This window comes from Malaclemys terrapin, chromosome 4, assembly GCF_027887155.1.
Source record: "Malaclemys terrapin pileata isolate rMalTer1 chromosome 4, rMalTer1.hap1, whole genome shotgun sequence".
NCBI lineage: Eukaryota > Metazoa > Chordata > Testudines > Emydidae > Malaclemys > Malaclemys terrapin.
Window position 1 is genome coordinate 91941432 of NC_071508.1, and position 22224 is coordinate 91963655.

The 22224-nt window shown below is 43.5% G+C and overlaps 1 protein-coding gene across 2 annotated transcripts in view; it reads left to right on the forward strand.

Annotated features, from left to right (window-relative positions):
• RPAP1 (RNA polymerase II associated protein 1) overlaps positions 1 to 22224 on the forward strand; it is a 53892-nt gene that overhangs the window by 14502 nt on the left and 17166 nt on the right. For both annotated transcript variants that reach the window (XR_008444829.1, XM_054027280.1), the window contains exons 8-16: positions 5453 to 5568; positions 6047 to 6145; positions 6593 to 6694; positions 10070 to 10237; positions 13107 to 13289; positions 16180 to 16314; positions 16515 to 16694; positions 19049 to 19206; positions 20294 to 20470. Coding sequence is in view for 1 of the 2 variants with exons in the window: in XM_054027280.1 (XP_053883255.1) it covers positions 5453 to 5568; positions 6047 to 6145; positions 6593 to 6694; positions 10070 to 10237; positions 13107 to 13289; positions 16180 to 16314; positions 16515 to 16694; positions 19049 to 19206; positions 20294 to 20470 (1318 nt within the window). In the remaining variant the exon portion in view is untranslated. The remainder of the gene's footprint in view (positions 1 to 5452; positions 5569 to 6046; positions 6146 to 6592; positions 6695 to 10069; positions 10238 to 13106; positions 13290 to 16179; positions 16315 to 16514; positions 16695 to 19048; positions 19207 to 20293; positions 20471 to 22224) is intronic.

The window sequence follows — 22224 nt, forward strand, 5'->3', positions numbered from 1 at the left end:
TGGCAAGATTGTCTGTTTTCTGAATCATTCCAGTGCTGAATTCTGCAGCAATTCGTTAAATACCCAAATTAGCCTTTGGTCAGAAGTTTTTGAAGAAATCAAATTTTGGGTCCAAGTGGAACAACACCACTTATTTTAATTTGAGTTCCATGCATTGTAAGGGTGCTTTTTTTTTTTTTTTTTTTTTTTTTTTTTTTTTAAATACAATGCGGATGGTAAATGGGGAGAACCCATTAATCCCTGTAACTTATTCAGAGATGCATTGGGAGGAAATGCATTTTATAGGGTGAGCCTCATTGATCTTCTGAGCAGGGAAAGGAAAGGACAGAGTGTGGCAAAAAGAAACAGAGAGGCAGCTGCTGCTGGAATAACTTTCTTTAAATGGCACCCCTACTTCGCGAGGAGCTGCTTTCTCTGGGAATGACTGATGCCCTTTGCTGCTGATTCATTTGTAGCATGGCCCAGGGATGTCAGCAACCACTGTTGAATCGCAATGAATCTGCACACCTACAGGATGGGTATTTACAGCCTTTGGGTCTCGGCTTCTGCCTTCAAGAGTTCAGCTCTCGTGGAAGGTGCAGGCCCTACTTGTAAGACAAGAGTTAGTGGGAATTCTGCTGTAAATAGTCTTGGTCAGGTTGGGTGACCTAGTTGGTCTTTTCTTACCTTACTTCCCATGATCTTACTGTGTGGCTTGGAGCTGAGAACCAACTGAGTGGATTTCCAGCGGATGCCTGCCTGGTGCTCACACGGGGGTGGTTGTTGTTGGGGCGCTCCACCATTCTTTGGGTGACAGAATAGTACAAAGCAGCAAGAGAGCAATCGTGCTGTAGAATTGTCATTTACAGAGTGAAACTTTCAAAGATAATCCTACTAACTTCTCTGTGGTGTTTCCTGTGTTTTGCTTTGCTGGAGCTGGTCTTTGAAGTTCAGACAGAGAGGAGGCAAAGTGTGTATGGGAGAGGGTGTGGAAATGCCAGTTTCTTGTCAATGAATATCTTGGTTCCCGGATCAGCAACAATCCCCTCAGGCCCTTGAGTTCCCACTCAGGTGTCTCCAACCCCGGCTCAGCAGATGTTTTGCTGTCAAGTAATCCAGTATTGTTTCTGGTTCCCCTCTGAGCAGTGCTTCAGGGGCACCATATAGTGTTCCCTTGGGTCTTATTCTCCCCAACCCCCTATTAGCAAACATCTCTTTCCCCCCACTCTGTCCCCAAGGTCTTCTACTTTTTCTCCTGTCCATGGAGATGAGGTGCACCAGTCAAGGCTCAGTTTTTCTTCCTCTCTCAGAATGGGCGGGGGAGGGGGAGAGTGTCTCCTTTTCTCACCAAACCCCATAGAAGGGGAACGGGAGGGGCAGGAGTAAGTCTCCACCCTTTCTGCTCTCCCGAAAGGAGGCCAGTTTCTATCCACTGTGCATAAAAGGGGCTGTGGCCTTCCAGGCTGGGAGGAAGGTGAGATACTGGGAGCTACAGTGCTGCCAGTGCAGAATAAGTGCCCACTGAATCTGGCCTCAGTCTAGCCAGAGTCCTATTCCCAGCAGAGCCACAGTGCAGATCAGATGTATGGCTACTGAATTTGCTGAGATAACCAATCTGTGTGTCCTCTGCATACTTTAATGCCTAGTCCTATTTCCCTTTTTAAAAAAGTTAAATGAATTGGTGGGTCTCAGCTGAGCTGCTAGTGGTCCTCACCAAAGTGCCAATGCAGCTGGTGGTAATTGTCCCCTTACTTCCCGTCTCAGCAGAGAGGCCAAGGAGAGAATGGACATGGAGACAGAAACACCCTCCTGCCGTAGGTCCTTGTTGGGGCACTATGGGAGGGCACTGTGGGGAAGCCAGCACTGCTGCTGCACCTGCTGCTGTCCCTGTCCTCTTGACAACAAGAAGATCTCTGTCTCCAGGAGTCTTACTCAGCACTGAATTCTCTTCGAGAACAGGAGTACTTCTGCCTTAAATTTCTGTTCCCAGTCCTGCTTTTCTCCCTGTTGTTTTGTTTGTGCCTTTTCCTTTTCTCCATCTTGTTGCCCGTTTCTTCCCCCACACAGTGCCTTTGTTGTTTACATTTCTCCCTCGCTGGTGTACCACTCCCCAATTTCACATTGTTCCTTTGCTGTCTCCATCTCCCGATTCTCTCTTCTGATGTTTTCTCTGGGTCACAGTGCAGCGTGCAGGCTGCCTAATGAGATCTTTGAATTGCTCTTGGATTTCAGCAGTGTGTTTTGGGAAGATAACGACGGTGTTTACCATTTCCTTGGTGAGAGAGAAGCTTGTGTGTGTGGAGGTGAAGGAAAGCTGTTTTAGCATCTATTGAAGAAAACACCTCATTCAACAATCCTTCTGCTGTTTCTTCACAACAGTTTTCTCCCTCTCTGATTCTTTATCTCCGTCAGCCTTAATATAAAGGTTATTTTTAGCTCTTCAGTTCCAGAACAATGGAGTGTACAAGCTGCATCTTAGTAAGTGACACTCGCTTGCCCCACTCCACACCAGGCACCAGCACAAATTAGTTGCTCAGGAGAAGTGGTCTTTAAAGGGTGGGCAGGGTTGTACTGGAGCTCTTGGGAAGAGTATGTTGGTTGGGGAGGGTGCTTTGCTCCCCATAGAAGCCAGTGTTGGAATGGGAAAAGGGGATTTTCTATGGGAAACTTCATATTTCAAGGAGGAGAGGAGCAGGAGAGCAATTTACAGAAAGAAGCAATTCTAAAAATCATTGAGGCATTTCTAACTGCATGAGGTTACGCATGCAATGCACGGTGCCTGGCAGGAGATGTAATATTAATTTTACATTAGCACTTAACGTTGGGAAGCTGCCACTGCTGATGTCAAGGAGTATATTCATCATGAGTAAACTCGCAGAAATGGCAACCCTGAATCCCACAAGAAAGAAAACAGCCCGGTTCAACAGCACTAGGGGAGGCATTCATTTAATAGTGAAAACTTCCTTCTTAATGAGAATAAAAGGCTTCGATTTCTGATAAACAAGGTTCCAAGTCCTTTGCCCAGAGGTTGTACTCTCATCAGAGGAAAAAAGTGCCTACAGGATCTGAGAAGGAGAGTGGAGAGAGGGAGAGTTGGGTTTGTAACCCTTAAAGCAATGGAAGCCCTGTAAAATTCAGTACATATGTTGCATTCAGGCTACCAGCTTGTGTTTCTGTAAAGGGATTTCTCAGTAATTGAACAATCTGCTGATGCCTTGGAATATGTATCCGTCTTTTCCTGTTGACAAGATTGTAATGCAAGGGCCAGCAGTAATATTAATAATCCTGTTCATGGCATGATTAAATTAGCCCTTTCCATTTAGTGATTAATGGAGAGGGGAAAAACAACTTGTTGAATTAGAGATGTCAATAGATTTCAGTTTTCTGGTGATTTTACTTCCTCTTGTTTCACACCCACCACCCACAAACATGCCACCTTCTTTCATTTCATATGCTTTTTTTCTTTAATTAAAATATGCACTGGGCCTTTGGCTGAAGTTCTGTGGAACAGTTTTCTGGCTGGGGTATATAACTCTGCGCTTGATTCCTTGCCTTATTCAATACTACACTAATCGTGAGTCTATGGCTATGTCTCAGAAATTATGGGGGCCCTTTATGAAGATTAAAGGGCTAACTGGAGACATGAGCCAGGAAAAGGTTAGGCTTCAGGCCGGGCCAATTATCTGTGGGAAAAGGACTGATCAGGAAAAAGGATTTATGTGTATCCGTTGTTTCTTGCAAGGGTGCTTCAGTGCACAGGATTACAGCAGTAATTTAAATGTCTCCATGTCCTGCTCTTGTTTTGTTCAATCAGAAACAAAGCTGCTACTCTTTAATGCCCTCTGCTCACAGCAACCAGTTCTGGTCCTTTAGCTAATGTTTGTGTGGTTTCCTGGGTGGAATCTGGAGAGGGAAAAGACTGGTAGCTCATCCATCCTTAAGCCAGCATGGGACAGATTTCTACTGTACCTTTGCTAGTGTTTAGTTGGCTCCAGTTACATGTCCCAAGCACCCCTTCCCTTTGGAGAGTAACTTGCAGCTTAATTCATCTCTCTGACAAAAAGTTTTTCATGATGTTGAGCCTAAATTTCCCCTCTCTCAATTTCTTCTAGTTTAAAGCTCTGTTTATTATGCTAAATAATTGATCATCCTCCGTGGTGTTTACATCTTTCAAATACTTGTCAGCTGTTGTCGTGCTTCTCCACTGAGTCGTGGCTCAGCCAAGCTCTCTCTATATATGTATTTATCTCTGTGAAGGGTGTTTGCTTGCCTCAGGATCACCTCTTCATGGCCAGGCGTGGCATACCAGTGGTTTCCCCACATGATGCCCTCTGCTGATGGCTGTTCCAGTGGCCTTTCTTCTTGTAACTCAGTCCTCTGGCCAGGTCATGATTTCATCCACCCCTTCTGGGGTAACACAGTCTGACCTAGAATAGTTCAGTGCCTTCACCAGAAGGTCTTTTGGCCCCAGCTCTAGGCTCCTGCCACTTTCCCAGGAGCTGGGAGGCGAAACTAGGCCCTCCCACTACACTGGGCTCCAGCCCAGGGATCCTGTAACCAGCAACCAGGGTTTGTGCACTCCCACACACAAGAGATGCCTCCCAGCTGCTTACCAGCCTTCTCTAGTCAGGCTAGGATCCCAGGGTTTATCCCCACCCACCCTGACTCTCTCGCTGTAGCCCCCTTCTGCTACAGATTTCTGCTCTTTATACTAACCAGCCTGCTCTTGCCCAACTGGGCTTCATGATCAGTTAAGTTTGGCTGTCCCTCCAGGAGCAGTCAGGTAACATAACTGGCCTCTCAGGCTCACATTGACCCACTCAGGGCCTGTGTGGGATTTGCACGCCATCACAAGTTTTTAATCTTTTCTCAGAAGTCAATCACTTCAGCTTCTGACTAGGTAGTCAGAACTGAATACAACATTGCAGGTGTGAGTGCATCAGATCTGTGTAGTGAGGGACTATTACCTCTCTGTCCTGTGACGTGATGTCGCTAGGCAGCTCAATATTGCACTGACCTTTTTGTTACCATAATTTACTGCAGGCTAATAATTTACTGTCCATTCTCATCTGTTTCTTTCAGCATTACTGCTTCCTAGCTTTCTACCTCTTTGTTTCAGATTATTTTCCCTCAGATGTTAGCTTGCAGTTCTCAAACTTGAATCTAATTTTTTTTCTGTCCATGTTTCTAATCTTTGTTTGTATCCTGTCTGGTGGTCAGCTCCTCCCAAATTAGCATCGTCTGTGAATTTCATTACAGTGCTGTTTACTTCCTCTTCTAGAGCTTATGAAAGATTAAAACAGCAGTAAATCTTTGATGTTTATGCACCAGCTATGAGTCAATTTGAAAATGTTTTTTTTTGTTACTTTACATGAAAACTGCACATGAAATACTCTCAAAGCCAAATATTTGGCTGTCTTTCTCTATGCCCAGGAAAGATAATGCCTCTGATGCTTTCTCTCCCTCCTCAAAGAAGTTGACCTTCCCATCAAGCCCCAGAAGGAATGGATCCACATGAACAATGTGGAGTTTGAGAAGCTGGAGTGGATAAAGGATCTGCCCCACCCCCGGCAAAGGAGAACCAAAAAGGTTTGAAAAGTAGAAACTGATTTTCTCCCTTTTCGTTTGTTGGTGGGATGTGTGGTTCATGCTGGTGAAGTCCTCAGAGACTGATGTTGCTGGAAAATGCGCCTTCTCTTCTTCAAACTATAAATGATGCTAACAATGGCATCTCTCCAGATCTGTCCCTGTCCTCTCTTAGAGTGTGATGAGAATCCAGTTACCTTTTCCATAATACTATGCAGGATAGATCTGGAATTAGAGGGGACTAGGGATTGAGATGGGAATTTAGTATCTAGTGGCTGAGAGATCTGGGAATTTGAAGTTTGGAAACTAGAATATGTGGGGAAATAGCTCTGGAATTTAAGAAACCAGGGCAACGGAGATAAGTTCTGGAGAACTTGGGACTTTGTGAGCTAAGAGCTTGAAACTGTATTGAGGAAGTAAGATATAAAAGCTGAGTGGAGTGGAAGGCAGTAAAATAACTTTTTTTTTTTTTTTTTAATAGGGAATGCAAGCACGATTTAGTTTGAAAGGAGAATTGATTCCTCCAGATGCAGATTTACCTACTCATCTGGGTCTACACCACCATGGAGAAGAAGCAGAAGTAAGGGAGATACCAGAATAAAGTGGAAATGGAAAGAGAGTACACCTTATTCTGATTTCCATGTTTAATTCTCAGATTCTTCGTGTCTGGATATCCTAGTGATGTGTACTTTAGGAATGCGTTGATAATTCTGTGTTGAAGTAGGACCCAGGAGAGAAATCAGAACATACCGAGCTGCTATTTTTCCCCCCCCCTCCCCCAAATCCCATTTTAAAACATATCTACTTGCAAAAGAATACCCCCACACAACTGGCTTACCTATCAAGGTGAAGTCTCCCTTTAGCCAGTCTCTCAATGAAGTAGCATCTCTTCAGTCATTTGCATAAAGCAGCACCCACAACTCTTTTGCAATGCAGTTTATCCCTTGTGCTATGTAGTATTTTGTAACTACTCTAAGGATCCTGTTTTATCTACTTTTTTTTTTCTTTCCCCTCCCCCTCTGTGTAGAGGGCTGGTTACTCCCTCCAAGAGCTCTTCCACTTGTGCCGCAGTCAGCTCATTCAGCAGAGGACATTGGCACTACAGGTGCTAGGCCATGTTGTCCAGAAGGTGAGTGACCTTTGTATGGAAGTTCTTCCTCCTAGTTTACACTGCTGGCAATGTCAGGGCCCAGATTCTGTAATGTGATGCGTTCGCTTTGCAGTGCTCAGGCAGCACAAAGTGGATGGATTCCAGCCAGAAGTCATCAGCAGAAAATTCCCCTTATGAAGGAGAACCCCTCACAGGTGTGAAGCTGGCAGAGCCAACTACTGTATCGCCTTTCCCTGCCGCTTTGGCAAAGGGGCAGGGTGTGTGCATGCACATGTCAGATGTAGGCCTGTGTGAATCCAAGTGGAATTGTGCTATGGGAAAACTGAGCGCCAGCTATCTCAAAAGTGCTGTTCAGCAGTGTCACAGAAATTGCATATTTGGTCGGTCCATGGTTTCATCTGACTAAGGCTGTCAAGCGATTAAAAAAATTAATTGGGATTAATCACGTGATTAAACAATAGAATACCGTTTATTTAAATATTTTTGGCTGTTTTCTACATTTTCAAATATATTGCTTTCAATTCCAACACAGAATACAAAGTGTACAGTGCTCACTTTATATTTATTTTTGATTACAAGTATTTGCACTGTAAAAAAACAACTGAAATAGTATTTTTCAGTTCACCTAATACAAGTACTGTAGTGCAATCACTTGATCATGAAAGATGAACTTACATATGTAGAATTATGTACAAAAAACCTGCATTCATAAATAAAACAATATAAAATTTTAGAGCCTACAAGTCCACTCAGTCCTACTTCTTGTTCAGCCAATCACTCAGACAGACAAGTTTGTTTACATTTGCAAGAAATAATACTGCCTGGTTCTTGTTTACAGTGTCACCTGACAGTGAGAACAGGCGTTCTCATGGCACTGTTGTAGCCGGAATCGCAAGATGTTTACATGCCAGATGCACTAAAAGATTCATGTGTCCCTTCATGCTTCAACCACCATTCCAGGAGACATGCGTCCATGCTGATGATGATGGGTTCTGCTTGATAATGATCCAAAGTAGCAAGGACCAACGCATGCTCATTTTCAATATCTGAGACGTATGCCACCAGCACAAGGTTGATTTTCTTTTTTGGTGGTTTGGGATCTGTAGTTTCCGCACTGGAGTGTTGCTCTTTTAAGACTTCTGAAAGCATTCTCTACATCTCGTCCCTCTCAGATTTTAGAAGGCACTTCAGATTCTTAAACCTTGGGTTGAGTGCTGTAGCTATCTTTAGAAATCTCACATTGGTACCTTCTTTGCGTTTTGTGAAATCTGCAGTGAAAGTGTCCTTAAAATGGACAACATGTGCTGGGTCATCATCCAAGACTGCTATCACATGAAATATATGGCAGAATGTGGGTAAAACAGAGCAGGGGACATACAATTCTCCCCCAACGAGTTCAGTCACAAATTTAATTAACACATTTTTTTAACCAGCATCATCAGCATGGAAGTATGTCCTCTGGAATGGTGGCTGGAGCATGAAGGGGCATACGAATGTTTAGCATATCTGGCACGTAAATATCTTGCAATGCTGGCTACAAAAGTGCTATGCAAATGCCTGTTCTCACTTTCTGGTGACATTGTAAATAAGAAGAGGGCAGCATTATGTCCGGTAAATGCAAACAAATTTGTTTGTCTTAGTGATTTGCTGAACAAGAAGTAGGACTGAGTGGACTTGTAGGCTCTGAGGTTTTACATTGTTTTGGTTTTGAGTGCAGTTATGTAACAAAAAAAATCTACGTTTGTCTCTTTCAGGACAAAGATTGCGCTACAATACTTGAGGTGAATTGAAAAATACTATTTCTTTTGTTTATCATTTTTACAGTTCAAATATTTGTAATAAAAAATAATATACACTTTGATTTCAATTACAACACAGAATACAACATATATGAAAATGTAGAAAAACATCCGAAATATTTAATAAATTTCAATTGGTAGTCTATTGTTTAACAGTGCAAATAAAACTGCGATTAATTTTTTTGAGTTAATTGCGTGAGTTAACTGCGATTAGTCGACAGCCTTACATCTGACATAAGCTATTTTATTGCACTTTCTCTCCCATTGGCTGAGCTAGACCTGTGACATGCTTGTTCTTATAGCAGGTGAGAATAAACCATCCTACTCCTAAAGCAATGCACCAGCACTGGTGGCAGAATGAATTGTCTGCCTCAGTGGAAAGCAGCACAACTTCCTACCTGGCTCACAGGGAACGTAGTGCTGCGGATGTCAGCAATGAATGATGCAGAGAGGACTTAATGTGAAGAACTTTGTGGGATGGGTTGAGGAGCAGGAGTTTGGTCCAGAATTAAAAAGTATGATCTCTGAGGTGAGGGAAGGGAAGCCATTCACAAACAGAAAACAAAAGAATAGAAACCAAAGGATTAAGAGTCTTCCTACTCCTGCTGCACTTGCTTTTCACTCTCCCTGCCCCACACATTGATAGGGTTAGTGCAGAGGGACTAGACCACAGTGGGAGAGCATTAGTTCAGTCATAGGGATAGTTTGTCATGCTTAAACAGGAAAGGAGTTGTGATCCCTCACACTAAGTGTGAAATGTCAGCAAATGGCGGAATGGCATGAGGAATGTGGGACCACTCCCCTCTAGTGGAGGTACAAAAGGAGTATTTTGGGGGGACTGTGGCTCATGAAGCTGCAATCAGTCTGGTGTTCATGATGTGCCATGGCAGCACGGCCTTCCTCATGGATCTCTGTGTGTTTGCAGTGTAATTGCTTATGTATATTTATCCAGTCGGGGCATTTTGATGACCCTCCTCTGTAGAGAGGGGAAGGTTCAAAAGAAGCCATGTCAGGTTGTTAGTTGGAAACATTCCCAAACTGCACAGCATTGTGGGTATCTGAACTGAATATGACCCTAATGAATTTCTGTGCATCTTGCATGTCCGTTGGAGTCCAGGATGCCTGCTGGATTCCCTTTTTAATTGGTTCTAATGTCTACTTGCGGGAAACTGCGAGGGTCATTCTGGAGTTAATTAGCTTTGGATTAAAAATGTGTAGCCACTACACCTCTACCTCGATATAACATTGTCCTTGGGAGCCAAAAAATCTTACTGCGTTATAGGTGAAACCGCGTTATATCGAACTTGCTTTGATCTGACGGAGTGCGCAGCCCTGCCCCACCCGGAGCACTGCTTTACCGCGTTATATCAGAATTCGTGTTATATCGGGGTAGAGGTGTATGTAATGTTCCAGCCTTGCTGTGCAGCTCCCACTGGACAGGGTGCTCCATCGTTGTCACTGACCAAACACAGCTCTCTTAGCTGCTTTACATTTAACATAGGCAACAGCAAGTGTGGTGCATGTTAATACACACCTGGCTTTAATGGGGTGACCCTGTTGTTGATGCTGAGGTTGTGGATGGCATTTCTTTCAGGCCAAGGCTGGGGAGTTTGCCTCCTCCCTGAAGGGTAGTGTCCTGCGCTTGCTGCTCGATGCCGGATTCCTCTTCTTGTTGCGCTTCTCCTTGGATGATACAGTGGATAATGTCATTGCGGCATCTGTCCGGGCTCTCCATATACTGCTGGTGTCCCCTGAAGATGAGGTGAGAGAGTGGTGCTGGGTGTAATACCGATTTGGGTGTGGGAATCAGAAGGAAGGGGCCTATTAAGTCGTTTGGACCAAGCCGTATGGTGGTCAGTGTCCTTATTCTCCACAGAACACTATTTTCATGCTTTGTTCAGTCTCACTGTAAGCAATGGGGCTTCCACCACTCCTTTTCCTTGGCCTAATTACGCTAATAGATCTGACTATTCAGAATTTGTTCCTGCTGTTCAGACTAACTCTGCCTTGCCCTAAATTCATCTCAGGGCTGCTGAACTTCTCTCGTTTTTTTGGTGTGCATGTACACTGTATTATTTCACAGCCCCGTTTTCAGGCTAAATGTATTTAGTTCTTTTAATCTGACCTCTTACATCAGTGGTTTCCAGCCCTTTATTGTGGTGCCCCCTTTCCAGCCAGTGGACTGGCTGCTGGATGCTCTCCCTCTCATGCCTTATCCCAGCACAGTTGCTGCTCTCACTCTATTCATCTGTTCATTTTCTCTGCTTCCTTCTCCTGGGCCCTTTTGCTGTTTTCTTGGTCTTGTTTCTCATTCGTTCCTGCATCCCCCTTTCACCAGAAGACTGCAGGTCTTTTTTTTTTTTTTGCGGTGTAGATATCATGGATAACCCTCTGGGGCAAAGACGCACATGCCCTCCTGGCTGGGCTTACCCTGCAGAAGGAGCATGGGTGAGCCCTGCTGCCTGAATCTTCAGCCTTTTGACCAGGAGCTGCTCCCCTAGGGGGCTGCAGTAGGACTGCCATTGAAGTAGGCAAGGAAAGCAGGTAGCTTTCAAGCAGTCCCCTGCAACTTCCTCCAATCACAGGAGGATAGTCCCAGTGGGGAAGGTGAGGTGAATGGAGGGTCATGTAGCTTTCCCTGTCATAGAATCATAAAATGTGAGAGTTGGAAGGGACCTCAGGAGGTCATCTAGTCCAACCCCCTGCTCAGAGCAGGACCAATCCCCAGACAGATTTTTGCCCTAGATCCCTAAATGGTCCCCTCAAGGATTGAACTCACAACCCTGGGTTTAGCAGGCCAATGCTCAAACCACTGAGCTATCCCTCCCCCCTACTGTTTCTTTCCTCTGCTCCTTCATCCCTTGGTCTGCTTATGCTCTCCTGGGTGGGCCCTGCCCCTGGCATTGGAAACAGTGCCATAAACCAATCCTTCCAGCCTCTCAATGATTTTTTTTTCTCTGACTCCCTTTTGAATTGTCTACATGTTTCTGGTAACTAGGTGCCCAGAGCAAAATGTAGTAGTCAAGGTGCTCTCTGCTGGAGCCATAAAAGAAGGAATGTTGCCGCCTTGACTTTTGGTATGATGTCTTTGCATATGCAAGGCCAGAAACTCTACCAACAATTGCACTATAAAGGCATCTGTCTGTGTTGTGATTTCTCATTTTGAACATCCTCAGTGTGTCACTCATGTTATCAGGCTTCGGAGGGTGGCTCCAGATGTACGAAGGAAGGATGGTCTTGTGTGTAGAGCTCTGGACTGGGCATCTGCCATTGTGTCCTTGGCTGTGCCACAGACCCGTGGCGTGATCTTTGACAAGTCTCACAGCCTCAGTCTGCCTGTATCAAATCGGGATAAACAATACTGCCTTGTCTACCAGGGATGTTTGGAGGCTCCATTTATTAATAATTGTCAAGCACTCTGAGATCATTAGCTGGAAGATAATTTACATGTGCAAAAAACTTGTTATCCAAGGGTAATGCTCCACAAATATGTCATCATTAACTTGTTTCACCTTCATCTGTGCATGACCTCACTCTTGAGGAGTACTCCAGCTTTTCCAGGTGTGCCCAGTTTCTGCCTAGTTAAGGGTCTGTTAATATCTCTGTTATAATTTCAGGTCTTTATCATTCTAGCTAAACCTTCCCTTCATCCATAAATTAGGTCTTGCCTAAGGGAGGTGACTTATTTCTTATTAATTATTTGAAGACTGAAATAATCTATCTAGAGCTTTTTGACTTCTAAGTTTACAAGAGTGGATCCCAATTTCAGGGTTTCCAGCTGGAATCCCAGCCTTCTCTCTGAGCCCTTGACATCACAGTTTACCCTTCATCTTTTCAGCATTGCTTTTTGTGCCTAATAATAGTTCAAACTTCTATAGCACCTTTCATCCAAGATTGTTCAAGACCTTTACAAGCATTAACTAAGCCGCACCACACCTTTGTTTTACTGATTGGCAGACCAAGTGATATGAGTTTAAAGGGACTCTGTCAAGTAGTTGAAGCCTCAAATTTAGTTTTCATTTAAAAAAATAAAAGTTTTTCTGCAGTTAAAAAATATTCACTGGAAAACAGGTCTGGTTGGATGGAAACATTTCTCTGAAGTGGTGGAAGCTCAGATATTTACAGCCTTATTCTAAAGCAGAAGAACTTGAATGTGAAATGGGATAGAAACAAAAGTAAAGCTGTCTAGTCTATATGTTCATTGCCCAAGCTGAGAAAGGTGCAAAAAGTAAACAAAGTTTAATGTAGAAGAAAATGGATAACTCTTATTTTAACATACGTTTTAACTTAAATGCCTCTCTAAGTGACCCATTTGAGGTCAACAGTGAGCCCGCAGTAGAAACCGGAATAGAACCCAAGAATCTCACTTTCCAGGTAACCACTAGATAAACCGTTACTACCCATCCTGCATATTTGTTTAGAATGCTTTTGTCTCAGTAGAATTTGGACCAGTCTGAGGTTGGCATCCTCCCTAGGTCCCTTTAGCTTAGACTTGGGCTCTGTGAATGCACCATGGTTTTTTGTTCCCATTTTGGGCTGCACTGGCTTGTATTCAAAAGCATTTTTAAAATGCTTCCCTTTCCACCCTCCCTTTGCTATAATTTACGTATGTGCTTTTCTTTTCCTTACAGGAGTATCTTGACCAGACTTTCTCATGGTACCAGGGGATGGCTGTGTTCCCCTTCACCCCCAACAGTGAAGAGGAGGAGGAGGAGGAAGAGGAAGAATTGACTCTAATGGAAAAAACACGAGGGAAAAAATCAAAGGTTGAAAACAAGCCAGATCCAGATGTGGCCCGGTATGATGTCATAAAGGTAAACCCGTAGCTATGTCTAGAATCTCGGCAGCAAAACCATATCTGCATGAAGGCTGTATGTGCTGTTAAAGCTTGCTAGATGGACCTGTACATTGAAATTCCAATGTGATTTATGGAACATTGGTGACCTTGATGTCACCACCATTTATGGCATGTCACCTAAGTGAGACCACCTAATAATTCATTCACCTCCCTCTTATGCTTGCGTTTTGCAGTTAAACACTTACAACTTTAATGTGAATTCTCCATGCACTTCTCTTCATCCCTGTCCCACTGATATGAGTTCTAGAAACACAGTCATTTTTGTTATCTCAGAGCCAACCTTCTAGGTAATGATAGTATGGCCACCATTGCTCACTGTGGTATGTAAATCCTCAATTATAGCATTTTGACCCAAGTGCTTAAGGCTGTGTTCAGCTGTCACCATTTTATTCTGTTTCTCTGGGATACTGAGCAGCTCTGGGGTAGCTAGATCTCTGTTCTACTCAGAGATACTGGCAGTGTGTTTAAATGAGTAGTAACGAGTCCAGGATCAAAGAAGAGGAGAACTCAGCTTGTGGTGCTGAATGAAAAGTTTGGTCAGTCTCAGATCAGTATAACTGCCAAATCCTGCTGATGTGATTGTTGTCCTCAAGTGGTGTTATGACTAATCTGAACTAACATGAATTTTTGTGAATTAATGAACGGATGCCCACAAGATGTTAGCTGCAACCTTAATCTAAAAATGAACCCAGGAGAAACAGGCCAGTGACATTAAAGGAAATGCTGTTTGCAATCCAACAGTTACAAACATCTTAACAATATTTCATCAAAACTGCTCAAGAGTGGAGGTCCAGCTTTTAGTTATCTTAAAAGTTTGGGAAACCAATCACATTCCAGAAGATTAGAAAAGGGTTGCTTCATCCCTTTTTAAAAAAAGGACAGCGATCAGCTTGTACAAAATGAGAGACAACCAGTGTGGTTTCCATACAGGTCAATCCATGCTATATATGCTTTGTGGAATGTTATTGACAAACGACTAGAGTGACAAGAGGAAGTTCAGATTGTGTTTATAGACTCTACGGCCACTCTTGACTCAGTGCATCAATCAGCACTGAGGGTGCTGCTATGCAAGTATGGGATGCCTGAGGTTTGAGTGTGTCTAGTGGTGGAGTTGTACCACAGTATGTTTAGAGGTATGCATGTCAACAGTTGTATTAGTTTGATTTTTTTGGTAGAATCGGGTGTGCCAGGTGTGCGTTCACTCCCCAGTGTTATTTACTGTTCTAATAGACTGTCTGATGACAAAGCTGGTTGAGGCCAAAGTAGGAGGTCTGAAATTTTAAAGATTCATCTTTAGAAGATCTCGTATGTGGATGATGTTGCCTTATGTGGAGAGAGTACTGACCAACTACAATTAATGCTGGAAGAGCTGCGAAAAACTCAGGATCTATGGATTTAAGACCAATGGTGATAAAACCAAAGCTATGCATGCCTCCTATAAAACAGAAATGAATGACCTGCCGATACTGCATGTAGATGGCAGTGACATTGAATGGTTGAACTGTTTTATCTATCCGAGTAGTCGGTTGATAGCAGGAGGTTCTATAACCAAAGAAATCATACGTTCGATTGGTCTTGTCAGTGGCATTTTAGCGTCTTCAGAGGTCTGTATGACTGGATGGATGTCTTTGTGACAGCTAAGATAGGAGTGTTCAACATGATACTGATGACAACTGATGAGCAGAAACATGGCTGTTAAAAACAGCTGAGGAGAGGATATTAAACTGTTTCCAGTGCCAAAAATTACGGCCGCTTCTTAACGTCTGTTGATTTGATTTTTGTAACAAACTAGGAGATACTTAGACAATCCCAGCAAGTTGCAGACTTGCACCAGTTGGGAACATGACGACTGCAGTGGTAGGGTCATGTCCAATGTGCATAAGATGGTGGTATGCTTTTACAGAACATTTATAGAGCTGCGGTCACAAGAAGTAGAGCATGAGGATGACCATGAATGAGGTTGGAAGGTGCAATTTTGAGGGATTTAAGAAGCCTGCATCCTCCTATAGTGACTTTTACTAAAGGAAGATGATTTGGGGACCTTTCAAGATACAAGTCCATTCTATGCGCCTCCATGGCTATATCATAGCCATATGAATCTGCTGCTTCTTTGAAATTCAGTTCCCTCTATTTTTATTGCAAGTGCATTTTATATTAAATGCCAGAACAGATCACCAAGATGTTACCATAAAACAGGAGTAGTAATCCACATGTTTTTGGAAATGCCTGCTTTCCAGGTCCAAAAATGAATAAATGTCACTTGAACTTCAGATTCTGTTCCTGCCTTTGACACTGACTCTGATCTCCCACTGTTTAACTCTAAAAAAGTCACCTAATCTTTCTGTGCCTCAGTTTTCCTACCTATAAAATGGGATTAACTGTCCATTCTCAGTTTCTGGTTCTGGCCACTGCCAGAGACAGGATACTAGACTAGACAGGGATCAATGGTCAGTTTCAGCTGTGTCAGAAGAAGGTGGGAGAACCTGTAAAGGCATGTTATTTCATAATTGTCTATTATGGCGGAAATGTCTTCATATCCCCCTCAGTCAGTAGTTTGCTTATGTGCTGAAGCATGTGGGTTTGGATCCCTCATGTGCATGGTCTGATCCCATGTGAAAGTCCAGTTGCTCTTTCTCTCTCTATCCCAACTTATACTTGTTTGTCTTCACACTGGCTGCTCTTAGCGGAGAGTTCTCCCTTTAAAACAAAGGATGGTTTTAAATCTGTTCTTCTAAATAGACACCTATTTCATAGGGCTTTCTCTCCAGCAGCTGTAGCATGAACATTGTGTGTAGAGCTAATGTTAGGAATGTGATGGGTTTGTTTTTGTTTTCTTTGTCTTGCAGGGGCTTCTGAAGACACAGTTTCTTCATCGGCTGAGGTACATCCTTGAGGTGGTGCGACCAGTCCCTGCTGTAGTTCTGGACATCCTGGATATTCTCACCCGGGTAGCAAGGCACTCCTCTGAAGCATGCAGTCAGGTACCCACCTATGCAGAAGATTAGAGAGAAGAGGGTGATGGGTGAGGAGGGGGAATGGTGAGGAAGAAGATGGAGAAATGAAGAGGGGATAGGGTGACTGTGTCAGTATTGTTGTGCTACTTGCTCCTGCTGACAATCAAACTGCCAGAGTTGCTTTCCTGCCCTGAGAGTCAATGTCTGTGTTGCTTGCATTTGTACAGCTCCTGGCCTGTCCTCGGCTGATTGAGACCATCGTTAGAGAGTTTCTCCCTATCCAGTGGGATCCCCGGGCAGCTGAACCAGGCCACTTGCTCACCAGCCTCCATGGCATTGCGTGTGCCACCGCCATGAAGTTAATCAGAGTCCTGGCATCTGGGGGGAGGAATGCAACAGCCAGACTGGTAAGCAGTATGATTCAGCATGGCCTTTCTGGTCACAAGGGGCAGAAGTGGAAGCACTGGTTTAGTATGCCTTCTTTTCTAAATAAAGGGAGGGAATTAACTAGAGATGGGTCTAAGCTGTAGAGTTGGACCCAGAGTTCATGTGGAGGGAAGGTTGGCTCTGGGTTCTGATTTGAATCCATCTCTGGAATGAAGAAAAGCAGCTGGCTTCCAAACACTTAAAATACACCTCTACCCCGATATAACGCTGTCCTCGGGAGCCAAAAAATCTTACCGTGTTGTTGGTGAAACCGTGTTATATCGAACTTGCTTTGATCTGCCGGATTGCGCAGCCCTCTTTTCCCCCCCCCCCCCTTCCCCCCGAGCACTGTTTTACCGCGTTGTATTCGAATTTGTGTTATATCGGGGTAGAGGTGTATTAGCAGTGTAACTCCCAGCCCCTCCAGCTCTGTGTGTCTCAGCTGTATGCTGCCAAATGCATATGTTCTACATAATTTGATTGACTGTTAAGAGATGTCTCTTAAGGTCAGACAATCCTCATAGGAGGCCAAGTGTGTGTGTGTGTGTGTGTGTGTGTGTGTGTGTGTGGACGTGTGTTGGGAGCATCCTTGCCCATTAAACTGATGACCTCACTTCCAACAACCAATCAGAAAAACGAATGAAGTCAGTTATGCAAGGCAGCGTGTGAAGTCATCATGGCTGGCAGGTACCCATCATAATACAGCAGGCACCTCTTGGAGTTTTCAATTCAGTATTTATAGAGGCTCCTAGTAGATTGATATCCAAGAAACTAAACTAAAACATGAACATTTCCAAGAGAGCAAGAGCCCATTATCAAATAAAGTAATAAAACAGACATGAGAGACCCCATTTTGAAAGAGGAAAACCTCTTGAACAACCACCAAATATCAGAAATTAGGTCACTCTTTTATATTAAGGTTTCATTTATAAATGGCTTATAAAGGATTAGTAGGCTTTTAATAAAAGGTTAATTGGTTGTTATAGAATGTTAGTCCCACAGTGGGTTGCTTATAACATCTATAGCATGTTCGTAACATCTATTGATCATTTATTAACCCCTTATAAATGGAACCTTAATGTAACACAAACTAAACCAATAGCTTTAAATGTTACAATGAGCTGTATGATTATAAAGGGGAGTTTAGAATGGGTTGAATTAAAATTAGCATTGCACACATTAAATGAATAAGAAACTGGCTAACTGATAGGTCTCAAAATGTAATTGTAAACAGGGAATCATCATAGAATGAGGTATTCCTAGTGGGTTTCCACAGGGATCGGTTGTTGGCCCTATGCTATTTAACATCTTGATCAGTGACCTGGAAAAAAACACAAAATAATCACTGAGAACATTTGCAGATGACACACAAATTGGGGGAGTGGGAAATAATGAAGAGGACAGGCCACTGATACAGAGTGATCTACATCACTGTATGGTAACCTGGGCACAAGCAAACAATGTGTGTTTTAATATGGCTAAATGTAAATGTATACATCTAGGAACCAAGATTGGGGGCCATCTTTACAGAATGGGGGACCAATCCTGAGAAGCAGTGACTCTGAAAATGATTTTGAGATCATGGTGGATAATCAGCTGAATGTGAGCTTCCAGTGTGACGCTGTGGCCAACAGGGATTAATGCAGTCCTTGGATACTTAAACGGGCGAATCGAGTAAGAGCAGAGTGGTTATTTTACCTTTGTATTTGGCACTGGTGCATCCGCTGCTCGAGTACTGTGTCCAGTTCTGGTGCCCGCAATTCAAGGAGGATGTTGATGATAAATTGGAGAGGGTACAGAAGAGGCATGAGAAAGATCAAAGGATTAGAAAACATGCCTTATAGTGACAGACTCAAGGAATTAGATCTATTTATCTTAAAGAGGAGATTAATGGGTAATTTGATTACAATCTGTAAGTACGTAGGTGAGGAACAAATATTTGATGATGGGCTCTTCAATCAAGCAGAGAAAGGTATAACATAGTTTTGTGGCTGGAAGTTGAAGCTAGACAAATTCAGACTGGTAATAAGGCATACATTTTTAATGGTGAGGGTAGTTAACCATTGGACCAGAGTGTCTTGGTAGATTCCCCATCACCAATAACTTTTAAATCAAGATTGCATGTTTTTTTTTAAAAGGCCACTCTCAGAATTATTTTCGGGAAGTTCTATGGTTTGTGTTATACGGGACATCAGACTAGATGATCACAATAGTCCCTTATGGCCTTCGAATCTATGAATGGAGGCTGCAGCTGTATCAGTGCATGGGGCTATAGTGATAAGTCCCAAAGAAGACACACATCTTACTACTTTATTTGTCTGCTTATTCTTTCCAGCTTAATAAATTAGAGCTGAAGAGTCGACTGAGTCGGTTTATAGCTGAAGATCCCCAGGACCTGCCTCTGCGCAGGGAGGAAGCCATAAGGCTGAGCACCGAGGCTTTCCGGCTGTGGGCTGTGGCTGCTGGCTACGGTCAGTCCTGTGATCTCTACAGGTATGGCCCAAACCTGGAGAAATGGGGACTCAGTGTCTGTGTAATGAAGAGAATGAGCTGCCTGTTCCAGGGCAGGTAATTGCAGGGATCGGTGGAGCCTCCCCAGGGCGCTGTAAAACCTAGCTTCCATTGAGTTCTCTGTTGCGACCTCAGCTTCTTCCATCCTTTCATGATCTCCCTTGTTTAAATGAGTATTAGCACCAGCATCATGCTACTCCTTCTCCACGTGACAAGAAATGCCCACTCTCCCAGCTGTTCACAACTGGATTAAGCTCTTTCATGTAACATGGGTGGCCTATGCATTCATTACCTCCAGGCTCAGTTGTTGCAACAGACCTAGGAATGAATCTGACATCTGTACGAAAGCTCTGAATGGTCCAACAAGCAGCAGCATGCGTGCTAAACGACACAGGCCAATGCAAATTGGTGCTCTACTGACTGCATTCTGCTCTCAATCCAGTAGAGGGTCAAATTCTCTGTCCTTGTACCTGACCTTCAAGGTCGTTAGTGGGCTGGGTCCAGGCTACTTCAGGGATCAACTCTTTCTCTTCATCTACAATCTTCTTCTGATAACTGTGCTATCCTGCAGCCATAGACTTGTTCCCCAGAGGAATGCGGTTAGTAGGAGTGGAGGACAGAGCTTTTTCAGTGGCAGGGCTTTGCTGTGGAGCTCCCTTTCAGAAGAGATTAGGATAATAGGAAATTTCACTGTCTTCAGGCCCTGGTGGGAGACTTGTTGCTTCATAATAATGCTTCCACAACATCCCATCCCCCAGTACTCCAAACCCATAGACTAAGATCAGGAAGTTTAGGATTATCTTTTTAAAAAATCTTAATGCCAAGGAGGAGGAGTGGGGAGAGAAATCGAAGAGGTTTCCTTAAAGCTGCATGTCTGTACCTATGTTACTTTGGGCAGGTGATTGAATGTTAGAGCAGTGAGTGTGGTATAAATACTGTGTCACGCTAGGACACTGCCCTATCTATCAGGAAGAGCTTTGCATTAATTGAACATTCCCATTCTGCTGAGCTTGGAATGACATTCTCCTGGTTTTGTTCTTTTACTCGTCCTCCCCATCACAAACTGCAGGGATCTCTACCCCGCGCTGGTGAAGATTCTCCAGTCCCTGCCCCACTTGCTCAGTGATTGCCAGGAAAACCCCACATTTCCACTTTCCATCCAGCGAGCTACAGCTGTGGTCACCCTGCTGACCCATGTGACTCAAACTGCAGGATGCACGGCAGAGCTTCAGGCCCGGCTCAGCAGGTAGGCCTGTCACTTTCTGTCAGTTGTGGTTTTAAAGGGACACTGTCCAGTTCTCTCCAGGGTATTGTCTGCAGTACCATCGCAGAAGCATGGATGTAGAATGGCCTACCCTTCCATTTTGTTTAACCTTCACTTTAGATAGTTTAGGCTCCAAACATGACTTATGTGACAGTATCCTCTTAACAGTCATGTTTTCCAGAGGTACCATCAGTGTGCTCAACAGTGTGCAATACATAGAAGAAAGCAGGATCCCTGTCCCAAAGATGTTACTGGGTTTTGCAGAAATTCTGCAAAAGGACACATGTTTTGAGAGTAGCTGAAGTAGGTTATCTAGTGCATTGGGTGTGACATAAGGAGGAACAAGACAGTAACTAGAGATGGGGATGTATGTGGAGATTAGAGACAGAGTTGATCTATCCTGTACCTGGTACTTCTGTGTAATGAAAGTTGTAGTCAACTGAATTTAAAAAGTGCATCATTGAAGCACTTTCCCAGGAACACTAGTTTCTCCCATTGAGGACCCGGTTATTGTCCTCCCATCACTCCACAGGTGAGAGTGCTGCTTATGCATACTGAAGGTCACCAGTGCAGGAGTAGTTAAAAGATAGGAAACAAAGGATAGGAATAAATGGTCAATTTTCAGAATGGGGAGAGCTAAATAGTGGTGTCCCCCAAGGGTCTGTACTGGGACCAGTCCTATTCAACATATTCATAAATGATTTAGAAAAAAGGGGTAAACAGTGAGCTGACAAAATTTGCAGCTGATACAAAACTACTCAAGATAGTTAAATCCCAGGCAGACTGTGAAGAGCTACTAAAGGATCTCTCAAACTGGGCAACAAAATGGCAGATGAAACTCAATGTTGATAAATGCAAAGTAATGCATATTGGAAAACATAATCCCAACTATACATATAAAATGATGGGGTCTAAATTAGTTATTACCACTTAAGAAAAAGATTGTGGCGCCATTGTGGATAGTTTTCTGAAAACATCCACTCAATATGTAGCAGCAGTTAAAAAAGCGAACAGAATGTTGGGAGTCATTAAGAAAGGGATAGATAATAAGACAGAAAATAGCATATTGCCTCTATATAAATCCATGGTTCGCCCACATCTTGAATACTGTGTGCAAATGTGGTTGCCCCATATCAAAAAAGATGTATTGAAATTGGAAAAGGTTCAGAAAAGGGTAACAAAAATTATTAGGGGTATGGAATGGCTTCCCTATGAGGAGAGATTAATAAGACTGGGACTTTTCAACTTGGAAAAGAGACGACTAAGGGGGATATGATTGAGGTCTATAAAATCATGATTGGTGTGGAGAAAGTAAATAAGGAAGTGTTATTTACTCCTTCTCATAACACAAGAACTAGAGGGCACCAAATGAAATGAATAGGCAGCAGGTTTAAAACAAACAAAAGGAAGTATTTCTTCATACAACACACAGTCAGCCTCGGGAACTCTTTGCCAGAGGATGTTGTGAAGGCCAAGACTATAACAGGGTTCAAAAAAGAACTCGATAAATTCCTGGAAGATAGGTGCGCCAATGGCTATTAACCAGGATGAGCAGGGATGGTGTCCCCTAGCTTCTGTTTGCCAGAAGCTGGGAATGAGTGATAGGGAATGGATCACTTGATGATTACCTGTTCATTCTCTGTGGGGCACCTGGCATTGGCCCTGTCGGAAGACAGGATACTGGGCTAGATGGAGCTTTGGTCTGACCCAATATGGCTTATGTTCTTAAGTGAATT